General features: G+C 38.9%; 2 protein-coding genes across 4 annotated transcripts in view; one reads left to right on the forward strand and one right to left on the reverse strand.

The window, feature by feature from the left end:
• The first annotated feature begins 264 nt into the window (after positions 1–264).
• On the forward strand, positions 265–3,130 carry LOC6644247 (ras suppressor protein 1). The gene is made up of 3 exons (XM_002066513.4): positions 265–443; positions 2,103–2,724; positions 2,790–3,130. The coding sequence occupies exons 1-3, from the start codon at positions 293–295 to the stop codon at positions 2,878–2,880; spliced, it is 864 nt and encodes a 287-aa protein (XP_002066549.2). The 5' UTR covers positions 265–292; the 3' UTR covers positions 2,881–3,130.
• A 4,107-nt stretch (positions 3,131–7,237) lies between these two features.
• The window catches only part of LOC6644248 (disintegrin and metalloproteinase domain-containing protein 10), a 139,446-nt gene continuing 119,329 nt past the window's right edge, over positions 7,238–27,354 (reverse strand). The window contains exons 5-11 of one of the 3 annotated variants that reach the window (XM_023176591.2): positions 14,921–15,429; positions 12,914–13,060; positions 11,346–11,506; positions 11,052–11,286; positions 9,929–10,975; positions 9,319–9,859; positions 7,238–7,472 (exon numbers count right to left, since the gene is read on the reverse strand). In XM_023176591.2, the coding sequence (XP_023032359.1) occupies positions 7,294–7,472; positions 9,319–9,859; positions 9,929–10,975; positions 11,052–11,286; positions 11,346–11,506; positions 12,914–13,060; positions 14,921–15,429 (2,819 nt within the window). In that variant the 3' untranslated portion in view covers positions 7,238–7,293. Of the gene's footprint in view, positions 7,473–8,718; positions 9,091–9,318; positions 9,860–9,928; positions 10,976–11,051; positions 11,287–11,345; positions 11,507–12,913; positions 13,061–14,920; positions 15,430–27,354 lie in introns of those variants that run through there. The other 2 variants (XM_023176592.2, XM_023176590.2) reach the window with 2 other exon arrangements.

Consider the following 27,354-nt stretch of genomic DNA (forward strand, 5'->3'; position numbering starts at 1 on the left):
CAGACACAAAAATAATATAAAAAGATTTTATAATTCTGATAGAAAACATAGGGAAATGGTATTTAGTTTGTCCAAATCATTGACATTTGATTAATACCCCAATCTAAGGTTTCAAATGTTCCAAACCTGTTGTTTACTTTACTATTACCATTATTAAAGTATAGTAATAATTTCATTATTTAGAACTTGTACTTGTGACCCTGACAATTAATTTTTCGTTTAATTTATAATTTACCGTTAAATAGTTAATTTAAAAAAAAGGGGGCCTCACTACGCCAGTGGATAAACAAAAATGAGTCAGTCAACGGTTTCTTGTCTGCCCGTAAACACAGCGAAAATGTCGAAAGCAAAGAAGGTCTTGGATGAAGCCCGGGAAACACAAAACCGGGAATTGGACCTGGTCGACAAGGGTCTGGTGTCCTTCGAGGAGCTTCCAGGATTGTGTAAGTCTAAAAAACAATACTTAATTCAATTAAAACTAAAACCAAAAGCCAATCGTCCTCACTCCCACGCACTTTTAACCTCGCCCAACTGCAGATGCCACAAAAGTTCTTTAATCATAGGGAATCCTTAATGAAATAAACCCTTTTATGGGGTTTCGTAGAATTATTTAGACAAAATGTCATTGAAATTTGTAATATTTTGTTTATTTTTTGCGATGACGCCAACCACCATTTGTTGGTCAAAACGGTGCGGAGCGGGGGTAAAATAAAAGTGAAAGAAGAAGAATTAACATTGCAAAACAAAATTTAAATAAGGAGAATATTAACAAATTCGTAGTTTCTACTCTTAATTTGAGTTTTTACAATCTGTATCTTTGTTTATTTGTTTTAAATTAAAACTAAAGAATTTTATCAGCAACAACAAGAAGACTTCTGCTCATATAGTTATCTCGCTTACTCCAATAGCCATTCTGCCTGTTGCGTGGACCAGCAGCTGTTTACGTTTGAACCCTGTAGGAAATTGGCTTCTGTTTTAATTCATGAAACATGAAGTGAAACATCGGTTTAAAAGGTTTATTCCTACGGCTTCTTTTCATAACCTTTTAAGACAAGAAGAAAAAAGTAAATGAAGAATGTTTTAGTATCATATTATTTACAAATGTATGCATATTGAACAACTTTTTTGTTGTGTAAAACTATAAGTTTTACTCAGTTTTTAAACAATTCATCTAGCCATCAAAGATATTCAAATTGTATCTAAATATATGTTATAGATGAATAATTATAATGCAATAATTTTTCAAAGTTATTAATATTAGACATTTATTCTCAGTTAAATACGATTTAATCATTTCCTTAGTGGTCGAGCTCTTAGCAGAACAAATATGACAATTTTCGATTTAAAAACAGGATCGAAAACATTTTAAAATTTAAAAAAAAAAACACAAAACCGACATAGGTCTTAATATTAATAAACTCATATCATTTAATTGAAATGATCGCAAGAGTGGCCCAAAAATTTCCCTAAATTTCGCCAATTTTAAGCATGCAATGTAAAAGTTACATTTGAAAATAAAATTGAATACTTAATGCGATTTTAGTAGGAACAAATAGTTGTTTTGATTACATATTTATATGATGTATTAACTGAATCAGTCAAAGTCAATATACTATTCAATTCTCTAATTGTTAATACAATCGTTTTCGGATAATAATATTTCAGATTTTATGGTCAAAAATCAAGAGTATACTTTTTCCAGGTGTCCTTAATAGGTAACAAATCGTTGTTAATTCCATTACAAAGACGTTAGTTTTTCCTTACATAAGTAATTTGACACCACTTTCGTTCCGGTTCCCCAAACGATTTAAAATATAATTCGTGTTTTTAGATTAGTTATCTGTAGGACTTTTTAGAAACTGATAATGCCAAACAATATTCCTCAATAAGGACATAAATCTTGAAAAAAAAAATACTGGAACTTAACCGCATCTTTGATTTCTTTAGCCACATTAATTAAAATGGACAGGATAAGATCACTGCAAATGTGCATAAGTGAGAGAAAATGTATGAAGAATGAGAGAAATGCTTTTCCATACTATCACATTTTTAAAATACCAAACAATTAATTTATTATTTTTAATTCCAATGTGTTATTTCAGTCAACATGTCCAATATAACGCGCCTCACATTGTCGCACAACAAGATCAGTCTGATCAATCCGGGAATTGCGAATCTGTTGAATCTGGAAATATTGAATCTCTCGAATAATCAGTTAACCGAGCTGCCAGTTTCCCTCTCATCCATGCCAAAGTTACGTATTCTGAATGTGTCCATCAACAAGTTGGGCAACTTGCCGCGTGGTTTTGGCGCTTTTCCCGTTCTCGAGGTGCTCGATCTGTCCTACAACAATCTGAATGAACAAGTGCTGCCTGGCAATTTCTTCGGCATGGAGACACTGCGTGCCTTGTATCTGGGCGACAACGACTTTGAGTACATACCAAAGGAACTGGGTCAACTGAAGAACTTGCAAATCCTCGGTCTTCGGGACAATGATCTGCTCGAGTTGCCACGAGAAGTCGGTGAACTGCAACGACTACGCGAATTGCACATACAAAACAATCGCCTGCAGGTCCTGCCCCCAGAGGTTGCCCAGTTGGATTTGCTGAGCAACAAGTCGGTAATGAAAATGGAAGAAAACCCCTGGGTGAATCCCATTGCAGAGCAGTATCTGTTGGGTATCAGCCATGTGATTGAGTACCTCAAGACGGAGACCTACAAAATGTAAGTGAAACTCAGCATTCCAATGCTGAAACCGATCTTGACTCTTGCTTTGTTTTATTCTTCAGCATTTACAATCGCCATATGCAAGGAGGACGCAGCGGTCCACCCCCGCCCAAAGCTGATAAGAGCAAGAAGGCATCCAGAATACGTGCTTAGTCCAACAAAGGACCAGTCGAGTCGCGACTTCTCTCAACCTTTTTGTGTGTTCGTCATTGTTAACCAAAAAATGTTTTTGTATACTAATTTTTAAGTATTCGTAACTTAACGTCGTAATTTTTGTTGTAAAGTGCCTTGAGAATTGCTAACAAATGTGAATAAAGTATGTTAAATATTTCACCCGGAAAAGAGAATCAGAAAAAATTCCTTTTTAAGATCTCTACGAGGGACTATATTGACATTAACTAAAGTTTTAAAGAGTATTTTCGGTAAATAAACCGCAGGACCTAAAAAATCCACTCAAACGGATTGAAAAATTCAATGCGTTTGATGGTTGATCATTAAGAGGACCCCTATGTAGTTATAATATCAGAAACGTTCTCACTAAGCCTACTTCAATATATTTTTTCTATATTTTTACAAAGATATTTCTATAGTGGTAAGATCCGACGAATTGTCAAACTTGATCTTAACTTGGCCAAGATTCATTGCAAGATTCAGCTCTCGATTTGGGGCGTGAAGTTAATACTCACATACGAAAATGGCTATAGCGACTCGGTTCTTCACGCTGATCAAGAATATATATAGTTTATGTTGGTCCTGCTGTTTGAATCGATGTTTTTCCTAGTAATGCAGATGAGAATCACCGATAGAGATAAATTTACTTGAAGTACCGACAGCCGGGATAAATGATTTGGTATTAGGGTAATTGATCCCTACTCATTTTAACGTGTTCGTTTTACGCATCCAACATACATATATGTAAAATTGAGCAACTATAGGTGTTGGAGGAGACGTCATCGTGAACTCAGATTTGTATATCTTAAAATTTCTTATATTATTTGTTTAAGATTATCGGATTTTCAACCACTGTATTTACATTAACATGTTCTAAAAGCTTCTGTTACATGGCTCATGAAGAGCTCATGAAAACGAAATATAAAAATGACTTCTTTCTGGAATTCGAAGAGGAGAAGACTTGTTTTTCCTTACTCCACTCCACATGCTATTGAGCATTGGAGTTTTGTACCATCTGCAACTGGGCAGATCAAACAATAGGATATAGTCGTAAAACTATCCTAAAACTAACTACATTTTACAAGCACTGGCAAGTAAGGACCTTCGGCTTAGACGAAAACTACATTCATTCACTAGCCTGGGAACTCTCGAACCCGGATCTTCGTTGTTCAGTTGACTAAATGACTGGGCCACTCATCTACCGAGGATTGTAACAAAGTATTTATAAATGGTTATGGCTTGTCCAAAGGAACGCTACGAAAGAATTTTTTTAAAATAACACAAAATAATTTTTGAAACCAAACAAATTCTTTTTTCATGCGCATTCGATGCTGTTATGCATAGAACTAGATTTCCATACGATTTTCCAGCTGCTGGACCCAATTTTCGTCGGTTTTCAAGACGTTACAGAGTTGTCCAACTCTTGAGAACGACGAAAGAGAGATTGATTTTGATAATATTCTCGCCACAACATGCTTTTTTTTGGACTACTGGCACGGGAACATTTCGTCCTGTTTCTGTGGACTCAAATTTTTACACTAAACGCTCAATGATTTGCTTGACGTCCCTATATCGGCCGTAGCGCTCTCAAAGCCATTGACTCCGAATATTGGTAGTAAAGTTTGACATTTTTGACTCGTTGGATTGTATATCTTTTCATGATGAAATGGCAAGCTATGGTGAAGAGAAGTGTCAAGAGCGGAGGGAATACGGCATTGTTTCCTACTTCTATTAATCTACCTTTGTAGCGTAAAGAGTTCATCAATTTAAACTTTTTATATGGCGAATCCGTCGATTATTGTATAAAGTCTTAACAACAACCAGATAATGACCACAACTCGGACTGGCAGCGCCTCTGGCGGTGAAGATGAAAGAAAATCAATTGTTATTTAGTTTTATTTTATAAAATAGTAGTTTCTTCTTTTTCTTTTATTATCGCTTCTCATAATCAATCTTGCTTCTTAGCAGTTTTTGTAGCAGTTTTTCCATTTTGCCTTCATTCATAATCATATAATTAATTAGTTTACTTAAAGTCAATTAATTAATTCATTCTTTATCTTGTATTAGAATTAAATTAATAGTTAAATGTTTTCCGTTTTTGTTCTTTGTCTTGTATTTGTGTGTGTGTGTGTGTGTGTGTGAAAAACTAATAGAATAGTTTTCATTTTGTTTTTTGTTTCGTTCTTTTTTGTCTGCCTTTTTAGTACATATTTTTTATATATATAATATATCAATTTATGTAAATTTCATAATTTGTTTTTAAACTTATTTTGAGTTTTATGTATATGCAATTAAATTTTACATTTTTCTCATTAACTTATTACATATACGTATTCATTTTTTGTTTCTGTTTCTTTTTTTTGTTTCCTTTTTTCATTTATTTATGTTTTTAATTAGGTTTTTATCTCATACATTTCTTTTTTTATTTACAAGATTTGCTTTCAAGTTGGGTTTAGTTTCAGATTTGTTGCAAGAGGATTTGGAAATGCCTAGCACACGTTCAAAAGGAGATTAAAATCAAACAAAGACTAATAAGAACTAAAAAGACGAATAGCCCTAGCCAAGTTTTGTACTCAAACTGAAGATTTTTCAACTCAATAATTTATTTTTTAATAGAAATGTGACATTCAAATAAAAAGAATGAATCAATTTTTGGCTTGAGATTGCATCAACATTCTAAAACGTTTTTTAAATTAGTCTTTTGTTAAATTAGGCGAAATGTTATATATATTAAGTGATTCACAAATTACTCGATGGAAAGCTTTGATTTAATATATTTTGTTGGTTTGGTCTTGGGGTTAGTCAAATGAAAACAAATCAACTGAAAGCAGTAAAAACTCGTCTAAAGAATTTCCGATTGAACACAAATGGATATATATTTGAATATTGTGCATCTCTTGATGTTTGGAGGGGGCAGCTGTTGCCTTTGTTCGTAGCTAGTTGTTCACACACATATATGTAGATGTGTTGGTAAGTATATTTATATAAATGTATGATTAATTAGTTCATCAGTCGTGACTTTGCTGCTTGAGCTTGCCAATAGCAGAAACACACACGCGGCAGGAAAAAAGAAAACAAGAAACACAAACTATAAACCTAAATTGAGAAACTACAACAAATACACGAATACAAAATACAAGAATATGACAGTTGCCCTATACAAGAGTGTACATATATATATACTATAATTAAAACATATACACATACAAAATACATTCAGATTTATGAAGATATATATATAGATATAGATAACATTAAACATAATCAGTGGCTGCTGGCTAAAAACAGCTTTCTATTCCCGTTCCATTGTCCGGTCTGTCCTTGCTCCTTTTGCTCTTTCCTTCCTTTTAGTTAAACATAAAGCTTTAAACCTAATACAAAATGATTAATTGGAATAAGTGTATTTGAACTAAAATTATAAAAATAAAACCAATGAATCTTAATGAATCAAAAACACTCCACGACATATGAAAAACAGTTTGAAATATATATAAATTTGTTTGTTTTGTTTTGCAGCATTTGAAAATTTGGCAACAAATTGAGAAGGGACAAATTTACGAAATTTAAGTTAAACATTTGTTTATTTTATGTTTTTCATAATTAATGTCTTTAATTTTTTTATGTTTTTCTGTGTGGGTTTCATTTTTTCGTTATGTTTTTGTTGTTTGCTAGTTTACAAATGCAATTTTGACGGCTTTAATTAAACATTATTTCATTTTTTTTAGCCTTTATTACAAGTTAAATACAATTTAAATGCTTCTGCTTCTCTCTTCGAGTTTTTTTTTTTGTTTTTCCTCTCCTGGTTTTGTTTGTTTGGTTGCCGCTAAATTAATCGCTTAGTTTTACTTTTCACTTTTTTTTTTATTGATTTCTTTTTTTTTTTGTACAAAACATATTTTTGCGCTTTTTAAATGTTTAATTAATTTCGTTTTCATGTCTTGACATTAATGATGGTTTTTTTCGTGTTGTTTTCATTGTTGTTGTTTTATTTAATATGCGTACAATTAAATATTTGCTTTGTTGCTGCTTTGTAAATTGCATGCACAAATAATATATATACATATATGAATACATACACATATACATACATATGTATATATCATGCATATTGCCTTTTCAATTATTTATAATAATAATGATTTTCATTCTGCATTTCCATATCAATTAATTTATTAAAAAATATCTCTCGTTTTTTTTTTTGTTCCTAGCATTCATTTTTGTTACTGTTTGTTTGTTTTTTTTGTTCATTTTTCTTGTTGGTTTTGTTTTTTTTGTGTTTTAAATAAAAATAATTAGCATAAAAATTACATTTACATTTAATTTGAGTTCATTTGATTTTTGTTTTTGTTGTTGTTGTTGTTGCTTTTGACGCTTTGCCTTTGGTTTTTTTGGCTGTCAAACTTTGCTATTATTTGGCGCTCGAGTCGTCGATTCGTAATGACCACGCCCCAAGGCGGCATAGGCATCAGCATAGGCCAGTTGCTGCTGCTCATGTTGTTGTTGTTGTTGCTGTTGCTGCTCATGCACCGATGTCGGCCGACTATAGCTTACTTGTAGCGGCGGCGGCGCGACGCCTAAATTAGGAGAAAAATAAAAAAAATTTGATTAATTCAAAGTCTAGATAAAATTAGTAAATTTTATTTGTCAATTAGTTGTTTTAAACAGGAAATTATTATTTAGTCTGTTAGTTGAAATAAACTTTAAACGAATTAAATTATAATTCGTGTTATTTCCTTGCAAAGTTACAGCTCCTAAATTAAAGGAGTCATTTTGATATACCTCTTGAACACTAGGACATCTAAATCTGTCTAATGGAGGAACTTTGTCTTAAAGAATTCCCGTTTTTAAAACCGAAAAAGAAATTTTAAAATCAATCCTCGAAGCAAACATTCTTATTGGACATTTTAAAAGTTAGTAACTTGTTGAAAACAATAAATACTTTTCCAGTTGACTGCATACTTTTAGGAGCAAAGTTTCTCCCATATTTAGTTCCCCAGAAAAGTGTTCTACTCGGTTGACCCAAAAATTAAGAAGCCTGTCACAAAGTTAAGTTCAGTTTAAAACTATCTTATTCATCTATATTTATAAAGAAGTAAATACCTAAAACTTTAAATCGGAAATGTAGTTAGTCGATAGTGTGAGAAAAAAAACCTAGTAAACTAAGAAATTAGATGTTGATTTAGATTAATATAATAAAGAACACCATCGACCATTTTAGATTTAAACGCGATTTATAGCCAACAATGGTACAAATAAAAGGATAATCTAATCTATTATCCTAATCTAATTTATTATCCTTTTATTTGTTGCATTGTCCAAATTCAATCAAAATCTGAGACTAGCATACCTGAAGAATCTCTTGTCAATATTACCATAAATAATACATACTAAAAGTAATACTTTTCTCTACTCTAATACCAATTTTTTCCACTACTTGTCATTCTTATTTTTAGTAAAAATTTTTAGTTTAAGTACAAATGTTTTAGTTTAGAGTTGTTAGGGTATTCATAAAATTAAGTGTTAGTGACAAATAATGCACATGCAATAACAAAAACAACAACAATACAAAATATTAAAGGGAATAAGAGACAAAATCAATTTTGGGTGGAAATCGTAAACATGCTACAAATGACATTAGAAAGAAAGGAGTCAATCAAGGCGGAAGGGAAGAAAAAGGCAAACAACAAGTATAAGGAAACAATACAATAAAATCAATGGAAATCAAAAAAGGAATCGCTCAAACCGAAGGATAACGTAAGAAAAAATTATCCATATAAATGTCATACCAATTGCATATTCAAATTGCATTTGTTTCAGTGTATTTCAGTGGCAAATTTTCTTTTTCTTGTTTGGATGGGAGAAGAAAAACTTATGAGGGGATCAGGCGGGCGATCGGTCAATGTTGTGTGTTGGTTGTATGGCAAATAATTCTGATTCAGTCGTCGCTCCGTTCCTCCTAGTAGACTATATTCCGACGCACCGGCTTGGACGAGGACGAGGAGGACGACTTGTCCTTGCTGCTGCTGCGACTGTGCGGCTGCTGCTGTTGCTTGTGGTGCTTTGTGTCTTTGGCTTTGCCGCTTTTACTGCTCTTACTACTGCCAGCGGCCGATGTGGATGTTGTTGTTGTTGTGGAGATGTTGGTGGTGTTGTTGGTACGTGATGATCGGGACTTATTGCGTGGTGGTAAGTCTGAGTTTTCGGTTTTTATTTTGGTTTTTGGTTTGATTTTGCAAACGATAAAGAAAAATGGACAAAATTAAATTTGGTGGAAGATGTGTGTGTGTGTGTGTGTATGTGTTTGGGGGAGGGTGTGGATGGTAAAAGGATGGAAATTGAGAAAACTACAAAACAAAATCCAAACTGGGTTTCTGCTCTAAGTTGGATTAAGGGGAGTCAAGATAAGGGAGGGACACACACCTTTCGGGGTATAGAACGCTGTCTGTTGTTGTTGCGGAGAGAGTGCTTGTTGTTGTTGCTGTTGCAGTGCATTAGCCGGCGGCAATGGCAACGGCAGCTGGGCGCGAGCCACAACGCCGCCGCTGCTAATGGCCGCCTGGACACCACCACCCAGTGAACCTGTAACTGGCGGTGCCGCCACCACTTGTTGCTCGGCTGCATACCCGCCATGTGCTGCTCCTCGACTGGCAGCTCCGGCCGAGCCGCTTGGTGGCCTGCCACTGCTGGTGGAGCGGGTGCCACGTCCGTCGCTGCGACGCGCTTGATTGGCCTGTGAATTGCGACTGGCGTGACTGCCGCCAGTGGGAAGCGGGATTATGGAATGACCACCCTGATGGCGATCCCATTCATGCGGATGAGCTTGATGATGCGATCGAGAGGCGTGCGATCCGCCGTGACGACCACCACCGCCACCGCCTCCTCCTCTGGGATAGTGTTGTGCCTCATGGGCTGGCGGTGGAATGCTGCGGGGACCGGCTCCACGTTGATGAGGATGACGTTGCTGCGAAGCGAATGGAAATCAATTGGTTAGGATTAGATTCGTGTACTTGGGACGCTGTGTCAAACTCACCATTCGTCTAAGGGTGTTCATGGGAGCTCTTAGGGTCTCGCTAATGCGACGGGCTCGTCGCTTCTTTGGATTCGAGCTGGGCGTATGGACGGCGCAGCATTTAATGAACGCCCCCATCACCACAATGAAAGCCACGCCCATTAGCACCACCAAATACCAATTCTCTGTTACCCATTCGGCGACAGTTAGCAGGGTTTCGCGGTTAAGCAGGAGATTCTTCAATCGGACCAACGGTCCATCGGCATCGACGGCGCGACACTTGAGGAAGACGTCGCAATAGCCTTGGAAGTTGTCGCACGGCGAACCCGGCTGCAGGCTGATGCCACCCGGTTGGATGTTGTATTCCGCGGCAAATTCACTGGTGCTGCGGCAGGTGGACGTGTCGTTGCCATCTTGGCAGGCCAGTTCGCAGAGCTTGCGCTTGTCCACATGGGGCAGTGTGTTCGAAGTGAGGAAGCATTTGGTCATGTTCCAAAGCAGACAGGGCGAACCACTGCATTCGCCACGAATGCACAGGGCGGTGCCGTTGTTGCACATGGTCTTGTCGTCCCGATGCCGCGGCTCGGGACACTCGGCTGTGGTGCCATTGCAGGTGCTCGACCAGCTGCACTCGTTCTCCTCCTTGCACTTCTGGTGGTAGCTTGTGGGCACGAAGGTGCACGAGTTGGCCAGGCAGCAGGGTCCCTGCGAGGGCGAGCATTGGGTCTTGGCACGGCGAGTGCATCCGCTGGCACTTGAGTTCAGTGACTGATCGTACTCGCTAATCAATCTGGGATAGCAGCATTTGTCCTTGCACTCCTCTTCGTTGAAACCGCAGTCGCATTCCTCGCCAGACTCCACAATCTTGTTGCCACAGAAGGCACCCTCGGAGGCCTTGAAGCAATCGCGCTTCGTATTGCCGACAAGGACGTCTAGGACATTTGATATATTTCGTATCGAGCATGGCGAGAATTTGGAATTGTTTGGACGATCTCCCGAAGTGGCACTGGCGAACATAATGAAGTTGCCATTCAGCCCACCAGGACGACACTCTTGCGGATAATCATGCTGAGGAAGAGAACCAAAAGATAACCCATTAGATCCGATTACCTCTTCAACTATAAACTAATCCATTCATCCTCACCGGTGATCCGAAATTGTGTCCTATCTCGTGAGCCAGTGTCAACTGTGACACTTTCGGTGGAACTCGACTGTTGTAGTTGACAAAGGTTATGATTCCCGTGTTCAGGGAACGCTTTGTGCTTTGATATTGGCCACCCACTGTCTCGGTGTAGGTCTTGTACTTCTCGCAAATGCCACCCGAAGCACCTGAAGCGCTGGCAACCCAGGCCAAACCCAAGGTGCCGCCCGTGAAGTCTCTGCGAAAAGAATATTTATTTTAGAAGGACCTTTCCAAGCTAATGGGCACGGGTCTCACCTGTAGGTAAACACATAGGCCAGACAAAAGTCCGAGTGATCCTCGAGGGAGTGGAGATTCAAAAAATTCGATACGTCCATGTGCTCATTACAGAAGGCATTGTGTGGTCCATTGTAGGAGTTGCGACAAGCGGAGTCGTCATCTATTTTGATTCGCTGTACCTGAAGATCATAATTATTCAAAAAAGTTAGTTAGCTTTGTAAATTATATGCCAAAAGACAACATTCACAGGCCAGTTCTCGTTTTCGGGTCAGTAATCGTAGAAAGCTTTAATTTCCGGACTAGATAAGATTGAAAGTTACTTCGCCCTCTCCTGCGTAAGAGAGGGATCAGATCTAAAATTCCTAGTCCATTAAATTAGTTCGGGTTCGGAGAGAATTGTTCTAACTCATTAGTTTTTTTTTTTTATTTTTTGCGGGGTGAACTCTCATTCTACAATCTGTCCGAAAGTGGACAATCCGTTGCAATCGGGACATTGTCAAAAACTCATTAGTGACTCATCAATATGAACAGTTATGCTTTTTCCTAGATGTTGGAAAATAATCAGGTCTGTTCTCATTTTACTGAATTGAATCGGATTTAAGACCTGTTCTCGCTTCCGAATAGGATAGGAAATTATTCGTTATCAAATCGCTTGCCTTTGAGTCATTACAATTACAATTACAAGCAAAAAGGCGACTGTTCAGACATGTTCAGAACAATTTCAAGAATTAGTGGATAATTAGGTCCCAACCATTAACTTAAGACAATTATTTTTAGCGGACAATCAAAATGGAATTGATCTGTTCTCGGTTTCCGAACGTTTTGAATCGAAATGCTTAAGCCGATTCTTATGGTTGACAAATAAACTCGAAGTGAAATATATTTTCAAAATTTTGTAAAAATTAAACTCATTTACCAAAACTAGAATTGAATAAGTTTTCACAAAGAAAACCTGAGTTATTTCTGTCAGGATTTCTACTCAAAAACAGATGTATGCATTAATAATTAAAAAGCTCGGCAACCCTGTAAACTTGCCTAGTAGGCAAAACAAAAATGTTTCAAACTAAGTTCACGATTTCGTAACGATTGAAGAATCGTTGTCGATTTATGTTCGAAATCGCTCAAAAACTAGAACAGGCCAACATTTGAATAGACAGGTGAATAATAGTAAAAACATGAGTTCATGTTTTCAATGCTCAGTTTAGTAAATACAGGTATTCAACTCGCTTGAAAGACCCAGTTTCAAAATATTCTACTCAGAAACCAGAGGCATGAAAATTGACTAAAAGGCATTGCAGTGGAATATCACTTAATTAAATTTGACTTTAGTTCAACCGACTAAACTTTAATGTTTAGCTTCTTGCTCTGGGGAAACCTGGACTTGGCTGCAAGCGACTCATTCCCAGCAGTTGCTCTCGTCACTGACAGTTGTCTGTGGTCGGGCGAGTATCCATCTGGACCAGTGGCACTCGCTTTGTCCTTCTTAACCCATTGTGTTTGCCCATGACCGCCTGCTGCGTGTGTGTGCTCGTCTGTGTTTGAGATTGTGTGTGTGTCTGTGTGTCTTTGTCTGTGTTGGGACTCACCTCAAAGCGTATGTTCCGATGCTCGGTACGTCCATCGAACTTTGTGTTGCGGTAAATGTAATTAACGGCCGTCACGTGATGTGCAATCAGTGAAGTGATTTCCTCACGCGTTTTTACATCCACCTCATACTTGCGACCACGATCGTGCTGTAAATGACAGAGAGACAGAGAGAAACAAAGAGAAAAAGAGAGAATGTTAGTGAGAGAAGGTGGCAGATAGAATTAATTAACGAAAGCTGTAGTCATCTTTTAGGCGCCGAGTCGTGTAATAATGTAAAATAAAACCTGCAAACCACAGGGCGGAGAAATTTCGCTTGACATCTGTGTAAACAATTCCCCAATCTCCCCTCAACTGAGCACATAGATGTGAATTTTCCCCCTTTTATCTGAAGCTCATCCAATTCATCCTGCCCCAATCGTCCACCCACCCAACCCTCCACACCACCACACATCGCCTGTCGCTGCCCGCCCACATACAAACACTCTTCAAATATATTTGTATAAAAATGCAAATTCAGCTAAACTCGTCGAATATTTTGCTGAAGTTTATATGCTTTTATATCCACCGAGGCTAACGTCGGCTCTACCTACTACTTCTTCTTTTTCATCTTCATCATCCTGTGCTGTTTTTTGTCTCTGTGTTTTGGCTCAAAAATCAAAACGCCGTTGGGTCCCCTGTAACCCCCTCAAAAATATAAAAAACGAAACGAAACGAAACGTGCGCGGCATGAACGCGCCGACGAAACAAATGCGCGAATTATGCAAAACTCATTGCAAATAAACACACAAAAAGTAAGCAGTCGCGAACGGGAGGAGGACACAAACAGCAAAGGAGGACGGAGACCTGGCGAATGGAAAGGACTTTCCCTGGTGACGAGGATGTTGACGTCGATAACAACAGAAACAACAAAACAACGTCGCGCCGCACAATGCGAAAAAATGAACGTAAACATAAAGCGCGCGCGGCAAAAGAATTGCTCGAAAGGAAGGAAGTTAGGACAGAGAAGAAGAAGAAGAAGAAGCGGAAAAGCGGGAGACAAAGGAATGGGTAAAAGTGGGAAGCGAGGATGAAATAGGAACTTGGTTGCGGGTTACAACGGTTGATTGCATGCACTGTAAGTGCTCAAAGAGGTCAGCTGATTGGTTGATTGACAACAAAGAAATACTTCGTCTCTAGGTATGCAAATATATCCCGACTCAAGAGCCAACAGAATAACGATCTCTTTAATCGACTTCCAATATCACAAGAACTATGGGAATAACTTCAACCCAAAAGGAAGTTGTGATACGTAAGGAGTTCATTCACTTCGCTCCGTGGAAAATTCAGATTCGTCATGGGTTTTTAAGGGGTGACTCAGTCGACATTTCGGAAAATTATTCACTGTTCATGCTTGAATTCCGTTAAGCAATCATCTATGGTGGATTTTATACTCATCAGAGGACATTGTATTCATTCTTGAGGTAGGCTAATCTATGAATGGGGCACTCGTAATGGCAAGCTAAAGTTAATGGATGGCCCTTGTTTAGTGCTAAACATGAAATTTATCTTAGTGTAAGGCCCAAAGGAATGGATTTTAATTCGCTGTAACTTGTTTACATTGACACTGCAATGTTTTAAAATGTATTTGCGTGTTGTTGTGTTCTTAAGAACGACAAAAAGCAATCTTATCTCATCTCAGAAGAGCATCAGTCAATTCCTGTGATTCCATATCCAGGCATTGTTGTCTCCCCCCTTCCCTTTTGCCTCCCTTTTCAGCGTTTGCCATCTCTTAATAATACAGCTTTTGTTTTATGCTCAGCCCCCCGACTCACACCCTCCATCCCATCCTCAAAAAGAGAAGCCTGCTCGCTCGTAAAAAAATTGCAAAATTCATGGATTTTTCGTCTTGCTTTTTGCCTGTTTGTTTATATGGATCTGTCTCGTTTTTTCGTTTTGTTGCTGTTGAGAGTTGGGTTTTAATTTAACGCACGCGCTACCCTCGCCAACCACCCATCCACGGAACTTACATCGGCAATGCCCTCGCGTATATGCCGCCAAATCAATGGATCCGTTTGTATATAAAGCGAACAGGTATTCCTGTTATCCTCACGGCCACGTCCTCCTGAGGAGCCACCAGAAGGACCGCCGGCCGAACCCGGTCCGGAATCACTGGCACGACGCACACGCTCATGGACGAGCTCATGCCAATCGGCAATGTTGGCCGTCGAGCCAAGGCGACGTCCCGTGGCGGGATCATAGAATGCACCATCGGCGAAATTTGCCTCCTTCGAGTACTTCTGATGCGGATACTTGAAATCATCTTCTCCGCTTTGATACTTCTTCGGTGGATGAGGCGGCTGCTGCTGCTGCTGCTGCTGATATTGCTGCTGAGGTGCAGATTTTTTATGCTGCTGCTTGCGATACAGTTTCTGGACATCCTTGGACATCGGCTCGGGCAGCTCTTCGACAGCGGAATTTTGTATGTTCTCCATCCATTGCGATACCTCCTCCGTTATGCCGCAACCACCCACGTGACCTGGAACGGAAGACAATAAAAGCAGACGAAAATTGTGAAAAATGAGTCGAAAAATAGACAACAAAATTTTTAATTTGCTGATGCAGCAGCAGAAACATCATTTTTATATCTTCTCTCTTCAACAACTTTCCCTCGTACTTTGCAGCTCTCCATGGTCCGTTTTCACATATAATTTTATGCAAGGGAAAATTTTTATTTATGGCCTTCCCCCTCAATGGTCTCTCTCTCTCTGTCTCTCTCCCTCTCATTCCCTTTATAAAATGAAAACCACGAAAATGTAATTAAAATGAAACACACACACACAAACAGAGAACGAGAAAAAGGGAAATGAAAATGGAATAAAAAACAAAAAACCGAGAAAAAAAATGTTAATGCAAATGCCAAAGTCAAATGTTTGCAGCAGCTCATACACTCGGGGAAAAAGTGTTGCATACTTTCTGGGGCTGCACTTTAAAATTTGTATCAACAATTATATTTACAGCTTTAGCTGTACATACAAGCCGTGCCCAGGAAACCGTTAATAGCCCCAAGCCGGTAATGAAAATTTATTGTTTTATTGTTTAAGCGCCCACCAGTTAACCCCCCCCTACCGCTCCCAATCCCCCCGCTCGCTGCCCAGTCGGCCCAGTTGGCTGTCGCCTCTCATGCGTTTCACTGGCGTTTCTCGCCGCGCACAATTGTCAACAAACAAAAACAAAACCAAAAAAGAAAGAAACGGGGTGAGAAAACAGGAGAAAAGAGAGCACAGAGATGAGTGTCAGGAAAAACGGTGACCAGGATGCCCACATTTTTAAAAGCTGCGGATTCTTTATGGACTCAGCAATTTACATTCATTTCGTATAATATATGTTAAAAAATATATATCTGCAAGGCTTAAATAATCCTTCAATAGTCCCGTTTATAGGGCAGTAAGGCAAACGTTTCAGGCCTTGAAGATTTATTTCATTAAATAGAAACATTTTATATTGGGTTTCTAGTCTTTAAGTCTTATGACTGTACACCTCCTAAAACATGTTTTCTTTTATATATACTTATAGTTATAAAACTATATCGAAAATTCTATAATTACAATATTGATTTCATTTGTCTTTACTGACCATAAAAGAAAACATGTTTTAGGAGGTGTACAATTTTCGACTTGCTGTGATTGAATTTCGATCGTTTGACACAAATTTACATATATCGATTTTTCATAAATTTCTCAATTTGTTTTTCTTTTTTCCTCTTGACTTAAAAGTTACGAAATAAGAAAGAGAAAAGAAAACTTTTGTTGCTTTCGATATTAAGAGGAAAGTAAGAGCATTGAAGGAAAAAAAATGCTGCTGTGCACTTTTCATTTACAACTTTCCATGCTACTTGGCGGCTACTTAAAAACACCTCGTGCCTGATCCCCCCCTCCTTGCCATTCCTTCCTTTTACAGCAACGAACTAACTCATAACAAGGCAAACCAGCTGGACGAAGGCAACAAGACGGCCAAGTGGCGATGTCAGTTCGCTGCTCCCTTTTGCTCCCTTGGCAATGCGTTGCAGCTTTCAGTGGGAGCTATAAATTTTTATTTGGTGTGGCTCTTGCTATTGTGTTTAAGAAGAGCCAAAGAAATGCTGTGTGGAGGCGGAGTGGAAAGTTGGAGAGGAGCTGCCATTACCATTATGCCACCGATTCGCTCCTCTTGCCTTCTCCGTATACATACATATTTGTCTTTATTAAAGGAAACGACTTGGTGGGAGTGGAGGTGTGGGAAGGGGTGGGGAGTAGGAGGATGCAATGTTGCCAAACTTCAGTGAAATGTGGCAACAGCAAACAACATCAACAACAACAAAGCAAATAATACACACGACCTAGGCCAAGCGAAAAGAGTGCAAATTGTTGCAGCAGGTGCAGGCAACTAAATACAAAATACTCGAAAGGAGCTTCCGCAACACCCGCCCAACCACCTTTCCCCACCACTCCTGGCGTGTAATTTGCATTTCAAAGGCTAAGGAAAAGGAAGGCATGGTAACCCCTTGAGTTTTCACTGGGCTGGCCGCTTCTTACTCCAATGACCTGTTTTTTATTTCATTTTGTTGAGGCGGCCCTCCTCCTCCTCCTCGTCATCCTCTTCCTCCAAGTCCAGGCCTTTACTTTTCTTTTTATTGTATTGTTGCAACCATTCGTGTTCGTGTTGGGCGTGCGAGTGTGTATTTGAGGGGGTTGCATTCAATCCTTATCTCTGATGTTGGTTGCTTTGGTCCCAAGGAAAAAAATTCTTTTTTTTTTCTGATTTTCGGTCTTTATGCTGTGTCCTCCTCCGCTGCTTTGAGTGGCATTTTCAAGCTGCTGTCTCCTCTGCTCCCGGTGACATTTCTGCATTTGAAGTTATCTTGAAGCACAGGAATACCTACTGCTTTCTCTCGCCCGCCCTCTCTCCTTCTCTGTGTGCCGTAGGCGACCATTTCAATCAACAGCTGTTCAAGTGTCGCCTTTTTCGCCGTCTTCTTCTCCTATAGAGGACATTTCATTTTCCAATTTCTCTTGGCTGCCTTTTTGCTCGTTCGCTTCATTTGCTGTCATACATCGTTGGTCCCTGTCCCTGGCCCCTCTTATTGCAACCGCTCCCTTTACCTTTGCCTTTACCACCTCCTCCATGCCTTATGCACTCGACACTTCAATCATATTTCGCTTTGGCTCTCTTTGACGGCGTCGTCGCATCGTTGTTGAGATTTCTTCACAGAGATTAAAGTGCACTTTGGTGTTATCTTTTGGAGCTACCCCCGAGTTCAGTTCAGAGTTCAGTCAGTCCAAGCGACTTGCACTTGTTCGAGATTTCTGCTTACTGCTATTTTGCTCTCCCCCCTCACCCTCCACTGCCTTTAGCTTTTCCGCACTTTTTTCTCTCGCTGTTGCTCCAATTGCACGCGTTCTCGACTTATGAATTTTACAAGTTCCGTTGGCAGCTCAGGGCGGCTTAGGGTTTGTCGTTGCCATGTTAAAGCGTTAGGAGGGAGGTGAGGGGATTTCCTTTCAGCTTCAGAGTCAGAGAGACAAACGGCTCTCAGACATGCAAGCGGCTTTTGGTATTCACCTCCCTCCCCATCACCCTTCACACCTCCACTCCACTTTTAGACCGTCTCTTATGCGTTCTCTTTGGGCCTCTCCCTTTCACACACACACACACACATACACACAGCCATTTGGGCCACTTGTGGCCTCTGTGTATGCGCAAGCAGAAATGAAAAATAATCCCAAATTCAATTGCAAATGAAATTGAGGGCGAAAGACGCCATAAATACACACACACACATACACTTACAGAGAATCGCACCGACAAAGAGAAACAGAGAGAGAAAAAAAAGGAAGAAAAATAACCGACACCCGCATTCCCCACCAGCCAAACCAAATGCTGAATCTGGATATCCCAAAGGGCCATAACAGACGCTTTACACAATTTTGACGCTTTCAAAATATAAATATACATACATATATATATACAATTGTACATAACAACAAAACCCAAAAAGAAACAACAATAATAACAAAAATTTAAAGAGAATTCAAATTAAACAAAACGAACAAAAAAGAAGCAAATGAGGAATTTGACTGTTAATGTCATAAATTATCCATTGAAATACGCAAGACACGACAACTTGACTGATCATAACATTATATATTGTATATAGGAAAATATTCAGAGAGTAAATACCAAAAGTAATGCATATTTATTATTTTACCAAACTTCAATTTACATTTCATCAATTATTGTTGGCCAGGAGAAAGCACTTTGCTCCATTCTAAAGTGGTTTGAAAAACGTTTTCGAAATTCAAATTTAAAGAGCCACTTAGTCGGGGAATTTGCACTCACTCCCGTTGAATGATTTATTTACCTAATATTTGAAAAAACACACAACTTTGGGATAAGTAAAACTTTTCATATTATTTTCACACAGAAATGAGAAAAAAGATTTCACAATAATAACTGAAATGAATATTATTCTGCATGTTTCATTTATAAAGTATTGCCGAGCTTTACTTTTAAGCCATTTTTCCCATGGCATTTCTTCTTTTCTCGTTTTCATCTACACTCACAATCTTACTCTCACTCACACACACATAAAGTGAATACAAAATTATATAGCATACAACTGGGGGCGCTGCTTGCAATAAATGCTTTGAAGGCTAAAAGTTCAGGGCGTACATTAAATGGGCGTGGCATGGCATGTGTGTTTGTGTCTGGTCGTTTTGCACTCATTGTGTTGTGATGACGGTGGAGTCGTCTGATGGTGGTGCCGTTTGTTTGGTGGTCTGGTGGCTGGTGGAGTTGCCTTTGCATTAACAAGTGGAAAATCATCAAAAGTGTTGCGTGTGTATGTGCGAGTGTGAGTGTGTGTGTGTGTGATTGGGGGATGGGTTTGGCAAAGAAAATGGCCGTGATGGGTGTAAATATATTTCATACAATTTTCCCTAATTTGCTTTTATTTTGTTAATGATTTGATTATATATTTTGTTGTCCTCTTTGCCTTGCCAGATGTCTTTCCCTTCGCCCTTATCAACATCGTTGCCAACGTCAGTCTTTTGGGTGCCTGTTCTTAATTTGTTGTTTGCTTCCACTTCTGCTTTTATATTTGTGTGATGATGAAAATAATGATTTAATTTCTCAGAGAATAATTCACGTTTACATTTGTGTGAAAAACAAAATGATATGAAAGAAAACCATATCCTTTCGCTCGAGCTCAACTTTCTAACATATAATCCAAGATGAGCCTAGTTAGTAGAGTGATGACAACTTACTAAAGCAACTCGAATCATTTGAAGAAACAAAAAGTTTCCAACTAATATAAGAAGAACTATCTTCGTTTTTTGAACTCTAATAAACTCTAGTTTACCAATTTTTTCGTTAGTAATAGAAGGTGAATTTTAATCAGAAATCGTCTTTGGTTTCGACTAGTTAGAACCTATTTCTTGTTTATGTTAGTTTGAGGTGTTTATACGATTTGCTTCTTATTTAGTATTCCATCAGCAAAAATCCGCAATTCATTTACACACACACACAGAGACATACTGAACCCCTTGTACCGCCTCTCACTTTCTGTGATAAATAATCCCTGGACTGGCCAGGAGGAACTGCCGTCTGCCCATCACCTGTTCGCCTTAACACTTATATACAAAGCAACACTCTTAGAATGAATGTCACTTGGCCAAAGTGTATACAAATAGAAACAAAAACCAAAAACGGAAAAAATTACGCATTTCAGTTGTGTCGTTCCGAGTCGACGCCATCGCCGCTTTTCGCATACAAATTAGTTTTTGCGGTGCGGCCGGGCAGGCCTTCCGGCGTTTTTTTCTTCGTTTCGTTTTTGCTAAACAGAAATCACATTAATATTAAAATACATTGATATAAATACTCCCCCACAGTACAACATGACTTAAGTGAATTCTAGCATATGCCATACATCTCCTTGTTTCCCCACATCCAGCAGAGAGAGAAAATAATTGATGATCTCAACAGAAGTTATATGTTATACCAAATACAAGTTTGAGGTTTTAATTCTTTCGACTGAAAAACTTTCGTTATTTTTTCTTCAATAGTTGAGAATTCTTTAGCTACGGTCCATTAGGTGACAGTTATTAAATTTGATGAAATTTCTCACCGTGTACAACTGACAAATAAAAAGACACCTCGGGACAAACTTCTTACTTAGAGTTGGCAAAGTCAAACACGGAAAAAGACAGAAAATACTTTTTTACAATTAAGATTCTTTTTCTTGTCGCCGCACAAACAAATCAAGTTAAAAGTTCTCCTTCGACTTTCACACAAAAGGTAACCGAACAAAAAAAGAAAGAGGAAAAAAGAAATGAAAAGGAAAAGCCTAATTGTTGAAGCTGTTAAATCTTATTCGACTCAGTTCTGTCCAGTTTTGTCCTCACTTTGCCGGGGCTAAACTGTCCAGTCGAATTCCATCTTTTACTTTGCACTCAATTCAAGTGCCAGGAAAAGATAAACAAAATTTTCCCCCCTCCCGAACTTCCCTTTTGCCATCTGATGACAAAAGCTTAGTTAGTAGGTAAAAGCAAACGGTAGCCAAGCAATTTGTGGTCAAGTGTACAAACTAAAGGCAGAGTTGGAGTAAAAAGAAAAGTTACCAAATGACAGGGCGAGCATCATCATCATCGTTATCATTATCATCGTCATCATCATCATCATCATCATCATCGTCCCCATGGTACGTGCAAATGGGGTAGAAATAAGCTAAATCTATGGGCTATCTGTGTGTATCGGGCACTAATTAACGACAGAATAATTTCCAATGCCAGGGAATGGAAATGAAGCACAGAGAAAGATAGATGCCATTTCTTTCTCCTTCTCACTCCCTCTCTCTCACTCGCTGTTTCCTCTACCTTTCATAGAATTAGAAAAGTTCATTTAGCAGAGCAACTGTTTGGCTTTTGGCCTCTCCTCCCCAGCAGCACATCCTCTAGTCACATTTTGCATGCAAGGCAAAGTGCAATATCAACAAGGACGACCCCGAAATGCAGTTGCAGGAAAACCAGCGCATGTGAGCGATACACAGAGAAATATGTCGGAGTTGTCACAGACAAGAGCAAAAACTTCCAATGGGACAAGGGCTTGACATTGCTACGATATACCACAACGAGAGGATAGCTAATGCACCGAGCTAAGACACTAGAGAATGTTTAGAATGTGGATAGGTGGTTTGGTGGGTGTGTGGGTGAGTCCAAGAACCAAACGGAATCAAATGAAAATCAGACAAAGAGGCAGAATGGGCTTTTTTGTAGGAATTTCCTTTGCATGCAATTCGACCATAAAACAAATGAAACATTGCGGTCTCTCTTCTATGCATGAGGTACAAGAAAAATGGAGTTTCGGGTCTGAATATCCAAATGGTGAAGTCGTTATTTTTATTCAACTAGATAGTGATTGACAAAACACACCATTTCCAAAAGCTACACAGTGCGAAAATGCCATAGAAATTATTGTTCAACTGAAACTCGAATGGAAGACGAGTACATTATTTATAAAGCATAATTACAATTTTGATTCTTGTTTAATTTTCTTAAATTATTAACAAGTTAGTTTGAAAATCTTATTGTAGTGTAAGAAGAACCAAACATTTTGCTGCTAAAGACCAACTGCAACAATAGCCAAAAGCAGCACAAGTTTCATTTCCTCAGTTACAAAACCAAAAAACGGAAGTAACAAATATCATCAAGCCCAATTGCATTTGTGGCCGAAAAGTGGAAATATTTACTAGCCCAGCTGAGTTGGTTTGACGTGGTTCACTTTGGGTGGTGGGTGGTTTGGGTTTGACTGCAGAAAAATGATGATAAAGACTAGAGAGCTTCCTGTCCGCAGGACTAAGTGTAAGTACATTACAGATACTCCAAAGTGGACAGATGCTTGTTGTGTGAAGTGAGTGAGAATTTTTTGGGTGCTTAGCAATGATAAAAACTGGTTTATGGCCTTTATTTTCAGTTTTGTGTCTATGAGTTCACTTCACAGACATTTCGACAGAGGATGACATTTTAAGGAAATTACGAGTGTCAAGTTAATTCCACTCGGAATATTGTGGAAATGAAATGAAGGTAAACTTTAAAGGAAACATAAAGTTGATTTATTTAGTTTAATTAAACGTTCATAGTTAAAGAGCATGTATATGGATTTTGGGTCCCTTATTTTAGTTATTTCATTAATTTTTTTCTGCTTTAGAGTGAAATGCAGAGAACATTTTAACTTGTTTCAAATTGAATTGAATGAGCCAAGTGGTTGCCTGCAATTTGTGTTCTCCGTCCATTGTGCTACGGCACTAGCCATGTCGATGTCGATGTCGATGCCGATGTCAATGTCGATGTCGATGCCGATGTTGTTGTCATCGTCATTATCAAGTGCCTGACACCAGACACCCAGCAATGCCCAAAAATAACCAGCAAAGCACTTAAACCAAACCACATGACAACCAGGCCTCCTCTGTGCTCCTCCTTCGACTTTCTCTCCTCTTTCTCCCTTTCTATGTCTGTCTCCCTGGCTCTTTACCAATTTACAGCTCCTTTTCCTCCCACATCTTCTGTATGTGTTAGTGTCTGTTTTGTCTTTCGGGTTTTCGAGACTCTGCCGCACCTAACCGCAGCAATTTTCAGTTCAATTTGAAATTGCCGTTGATTGAGTGTTCATTGTTCTCGGTTTACCAAAAGGATCAAAGTTTTCATAAAGCACCCTTTTGGTCAGCTCAAAAAGTATTTCAGTTTGTGCGGAATTCCGCCAACTGATAGAAAACTGTATATTGACAACAATAAGCGGAAGATTGAATTGTACGAAAAAGAGAAATCGGATATACAACTTATTTTGTCACAACAAGTCTGGAATCTTTGTGTCCTTGATTCGTTGTAAATAAAGCAAAGTAACGAAGTTGGTTGCATCACTTGGTCAAAAAGCAAATCTTAAAATGATTTACAATTAAATCCTCAATAGGTTGACATAAAAGTATTAATTAAAGAGTGGAATAAGTAGTAGGGAAAACTGGCAAAATGCCTTTTTTCATTTCTTAGTTTTCCATCATAGTCATCATAGTCTGTCGTTTAGTCTTTTGCACCTGAAATGTAGGAAATTGGCTTCGTTCATTATTAATCAATTTGATTTCGAAAAACAACAATCTCCTTTACCATGCAAATTGTTTTATATTATGCAAGAATAAAGTGAACAAATATTGAATTAGTGACATAAAATTTGTCGAAATCGAAAGGATATGTATTCTTCTATCGATGGGATGGACTGAATCTCGACTAAAATCTGCTCTCTCTCTTTCAAGCAGTTTGTTTCAACACATTTCCAACTATAATCATATGGAATAGACATAAATATTAAGCAATTTCGGGTTTTTAAAACATTGTGGAATACATTTGATGTGAAATGATAAATTTGCATTGGTATTGTTTGAGCTAATTAATGGTCATTTATGCTTTTGCCAAGGTCTCTACATATTAGATGGTTCAGTAGTTTTTTCTTTTAGTGACCGAATTTGCTCAATTTGGTTCTATTTGAAGAACTTGGTCGGAGCTCCCACCATAGACTAATACCCATTTTAATTAAACTCAAACACACATGGCCCATAGATTCCCCAAAAGGCCCATTGAACTGACACACAGTGCTAGCAAGAAGAGCTGCTAGCCAGCAATTTATGGCCACTGACAACGGCAGCAGTTCGAATGAAAACCCACACACACTCGCATATACACATATGTGTGTATGTTTGTGTGTACACAGACGACAATTCAAACAGAAATTTAATATTTTAGTAGTTAAATTATTTGGCACTTGTAATAAAACAAACAACTTGCAGCTGCAAAACTCATTCCCCAACTGGCCAAAAGCGAACAAGTCCAAAGTGCTAAAATGCAAAACTTTCGAAGCCATGACACAAACCGCAGCAGCTTGGTTGAGTGCGGGGAGGGGCGGAGATGAATGGAGCAGAAGGATGAAGGACGTTGAGGAAACCTTAAAATTTACCCTCATTCCTGTGAGCTGACCAAATGTTGTTAAATAGCACGAACAAAATGTAAATATAAATTTTCAACACAAGATTTATGCATATATTTTGAGGCTCGTAAAGACTCTAGGCGGGGAGGGGGGCTCTGGTTGGCCAAAGGGGCGAGAGGCTAGGGGGTAAGGCATGTGTGTGTTGTAAATTTTAAAATTGTTTAAATTCGGCTTCTTGTTGCTGCTCTTGCAGCTGTCGCAAAGGACATGAACTGCAGTCGTCTCCTGAATTATGGTTTTTCGCAAAAGACATTTGGTAAATCTTAGCTTTAGCTTCAGTCAGTTGCAGTTCCATACAGACGTCCATAAATATGTACATAGACATCTCCACATAAGAGTGTATATAAGTATTTACATATGCGTTTGAGTTTGTATGCGAGTTCCAGCATAAATCCAATTGGACACACATTACGCATACAACATGTGGTACATGGCATTAGAAGCCTGAAAGATGCTTCATGAGCCATTTCGGTGTTAAGTTGAATTGTTGACAAACTCTTGAGATATGTCAATACTTTTAGCACCTTTTCTCTTACCATTTATGAAATGATGTTGAAAAAGAATAGTAAAATAAAAAAGAGAACTAAACGAAAGCTAGATCTACGTTTTGTTTGCCAACTACATATTAAGTTCTTTAAAACTCAATAGTTAGAGTCCTAATTAAGTATAAGTCTTTCAGCACCAGTAGTAATAGCCCCTCTATCTGGGAAAAATATATCAAGCAAAATCATTTTATTTTGAAATTTCTAATAAATCCACAATATAAATCTTTGAAATCATGGCAGAACCTTCTGCAATGCTCACACTGAATCCTTTGATTACCTACGACATGGTTCATTCTCTGCCATACGAAAAGCCTTCACGAACCACTCCGCAAGATGACTTGAAAGAGGAAGTTTGGCAGGAGGACGACAAAGAAGATGAAGGAAAAGAAGAAGCCGAATTTGAGGCATTTACTCAGCAAGAGACACTTGCTCCAGAGGGGGAAGAAGCTGTTTTGGGTGCTGTCGAAGAGGTTCCAACCTACTCGTGGAGTAAACCTTGTTTCATGATTGTTTTCCAGGACGGAGACTTCAATTCCGCTCTACATTATTTGCTTGACTCGCTGCACAATCCGTTCGAAGAAAACGCTGTGGCGTCTGTACTGGTTCAAGAATCTCTGATCAAACAGTTCGTAGATCGTTTGGGCAGTCAATTAAGGGAGCTCGATCCTCAGGTGGCCACACACCCCAACTATTTGAGGTCACTGCAAAAACTTCGTGAACTGAGGGCTCAGATCGTAGTGAATGACGAGGTTAAGGCTAGCCCCGTTCTGGCCTTTGACATACCACAATCGTTTCTTGGAAACGGCCCAACTGGCATCATTACGATACACCCGTTCCGCACCCCCATAGACAGCACTAAAACTTGCATGGAGGAATCCGTACCCATTGCTTCTGTTAGCATTTGGAACGAAAGAGTGGCAGATTGTTACGATGTGATAGCCAGGTTGAAAATAGATACAGTTATGATCAATTGCTGCAATGTGGATTTGCAGCCTATCCAAGAGTCATTTGCAAACAAACGAAGTGATGTCCACCTTTCGAAAGGTTATCATTATGAGACTTTGGTATTGTATGGCAAACGTAAGATTATTGTTTTTCCCATGGGCTCCATATTCGGTAACTAACGAATTGAATAAAATTGCGAGACTTTCTGTCGCATTCTTCAGTTTCCGTTTAAAATATTCTTCCAGTTTATGGCATTCCCTCAATACAATTATTTCAGACCGCGTAATGGAATTTCGCGAAAAACTCACCACTAATAACAATCGCCACATTTCACAACGGTTGCGATATGTGGCAGAGCCATGGGGGTTAAAAAAAAGAAACAAAACAAGAAATGAAATGACGGAAATGAAATTTATGACCGTCATAATTTCTTGTCCCTGCCTCATCCGCCGCATGTCCTCTCCGCCGCTAACCTGTCTATCAACTTTATGCATTTGCACGATGTTTTCCACCGCAGGAGCGCAAAACAAGGACGAATGGGTGGCACGAAGCGGGGTTTGGAAAAAGGCGAGGAGTTGGAGTGGACAAACACATCGATAAATATTTTAAGCTGCAGCAAATGTGAGACGATGAAAAACCGAAAACCGCGCTAAACGAACGAAGCGACCGCCCAACAAACGTTCAGAACAGCATGGAACACAAAACACGGGGAATGTTCAACAATTCAATTTACCACAAAACTCGTTATTATGGCCAGCCGGACACAACTGACCGCCCCGTGACCCGTGCTCGGTCGGTCTCGTGCACCTGCCTGCACACACAACCAATAATTGTAGCCAACGGGCGTTGAAGCTGTCGCCATCATAGTCGCCATCGCCATTGCCATCGCCATTGCCAAGTGCAATGTG

Source organism: Drosophila willistoni (assembly GCF_018902025.1).
Source record: "Drosophila willistoni isolate 14030-0811.24 chromosome 2R unlocalized genomic scaffold, UCI_dwil_1.1 Seg167, whole genome shotgun sequence".
Lineage (NCBI taxonomy): Eukaryota > Metazoa > Arthropoda > Insecta > Diptera > Drosophilidae > Drosophila > Drosophila willistoni.

Bases quoted from the DNA above. Each gene is read 5' to 3' on its own strand.
- LOC6644247 (XM_002066513.4), top strand. From the start codon at position 293: ATGAGTCAGTCAACGGTTTCTTGTCTGCCCGTAAACACAGCGAAAATG. The intron at 444-2,102 runs GTAAGTCTAAAA...GTGTTATTTCAG, and splicing joins CGAGGAGCTTCCAGGATTGT to TCAACATGTCCAATATAACG. The intron at 2,725-2,789 runs GTAAGTGAAACT...TTTATTCTTCAG, and splicing joins AAGACGGAGACCTACAAAAT to CATTTACAATCGCCATATGC.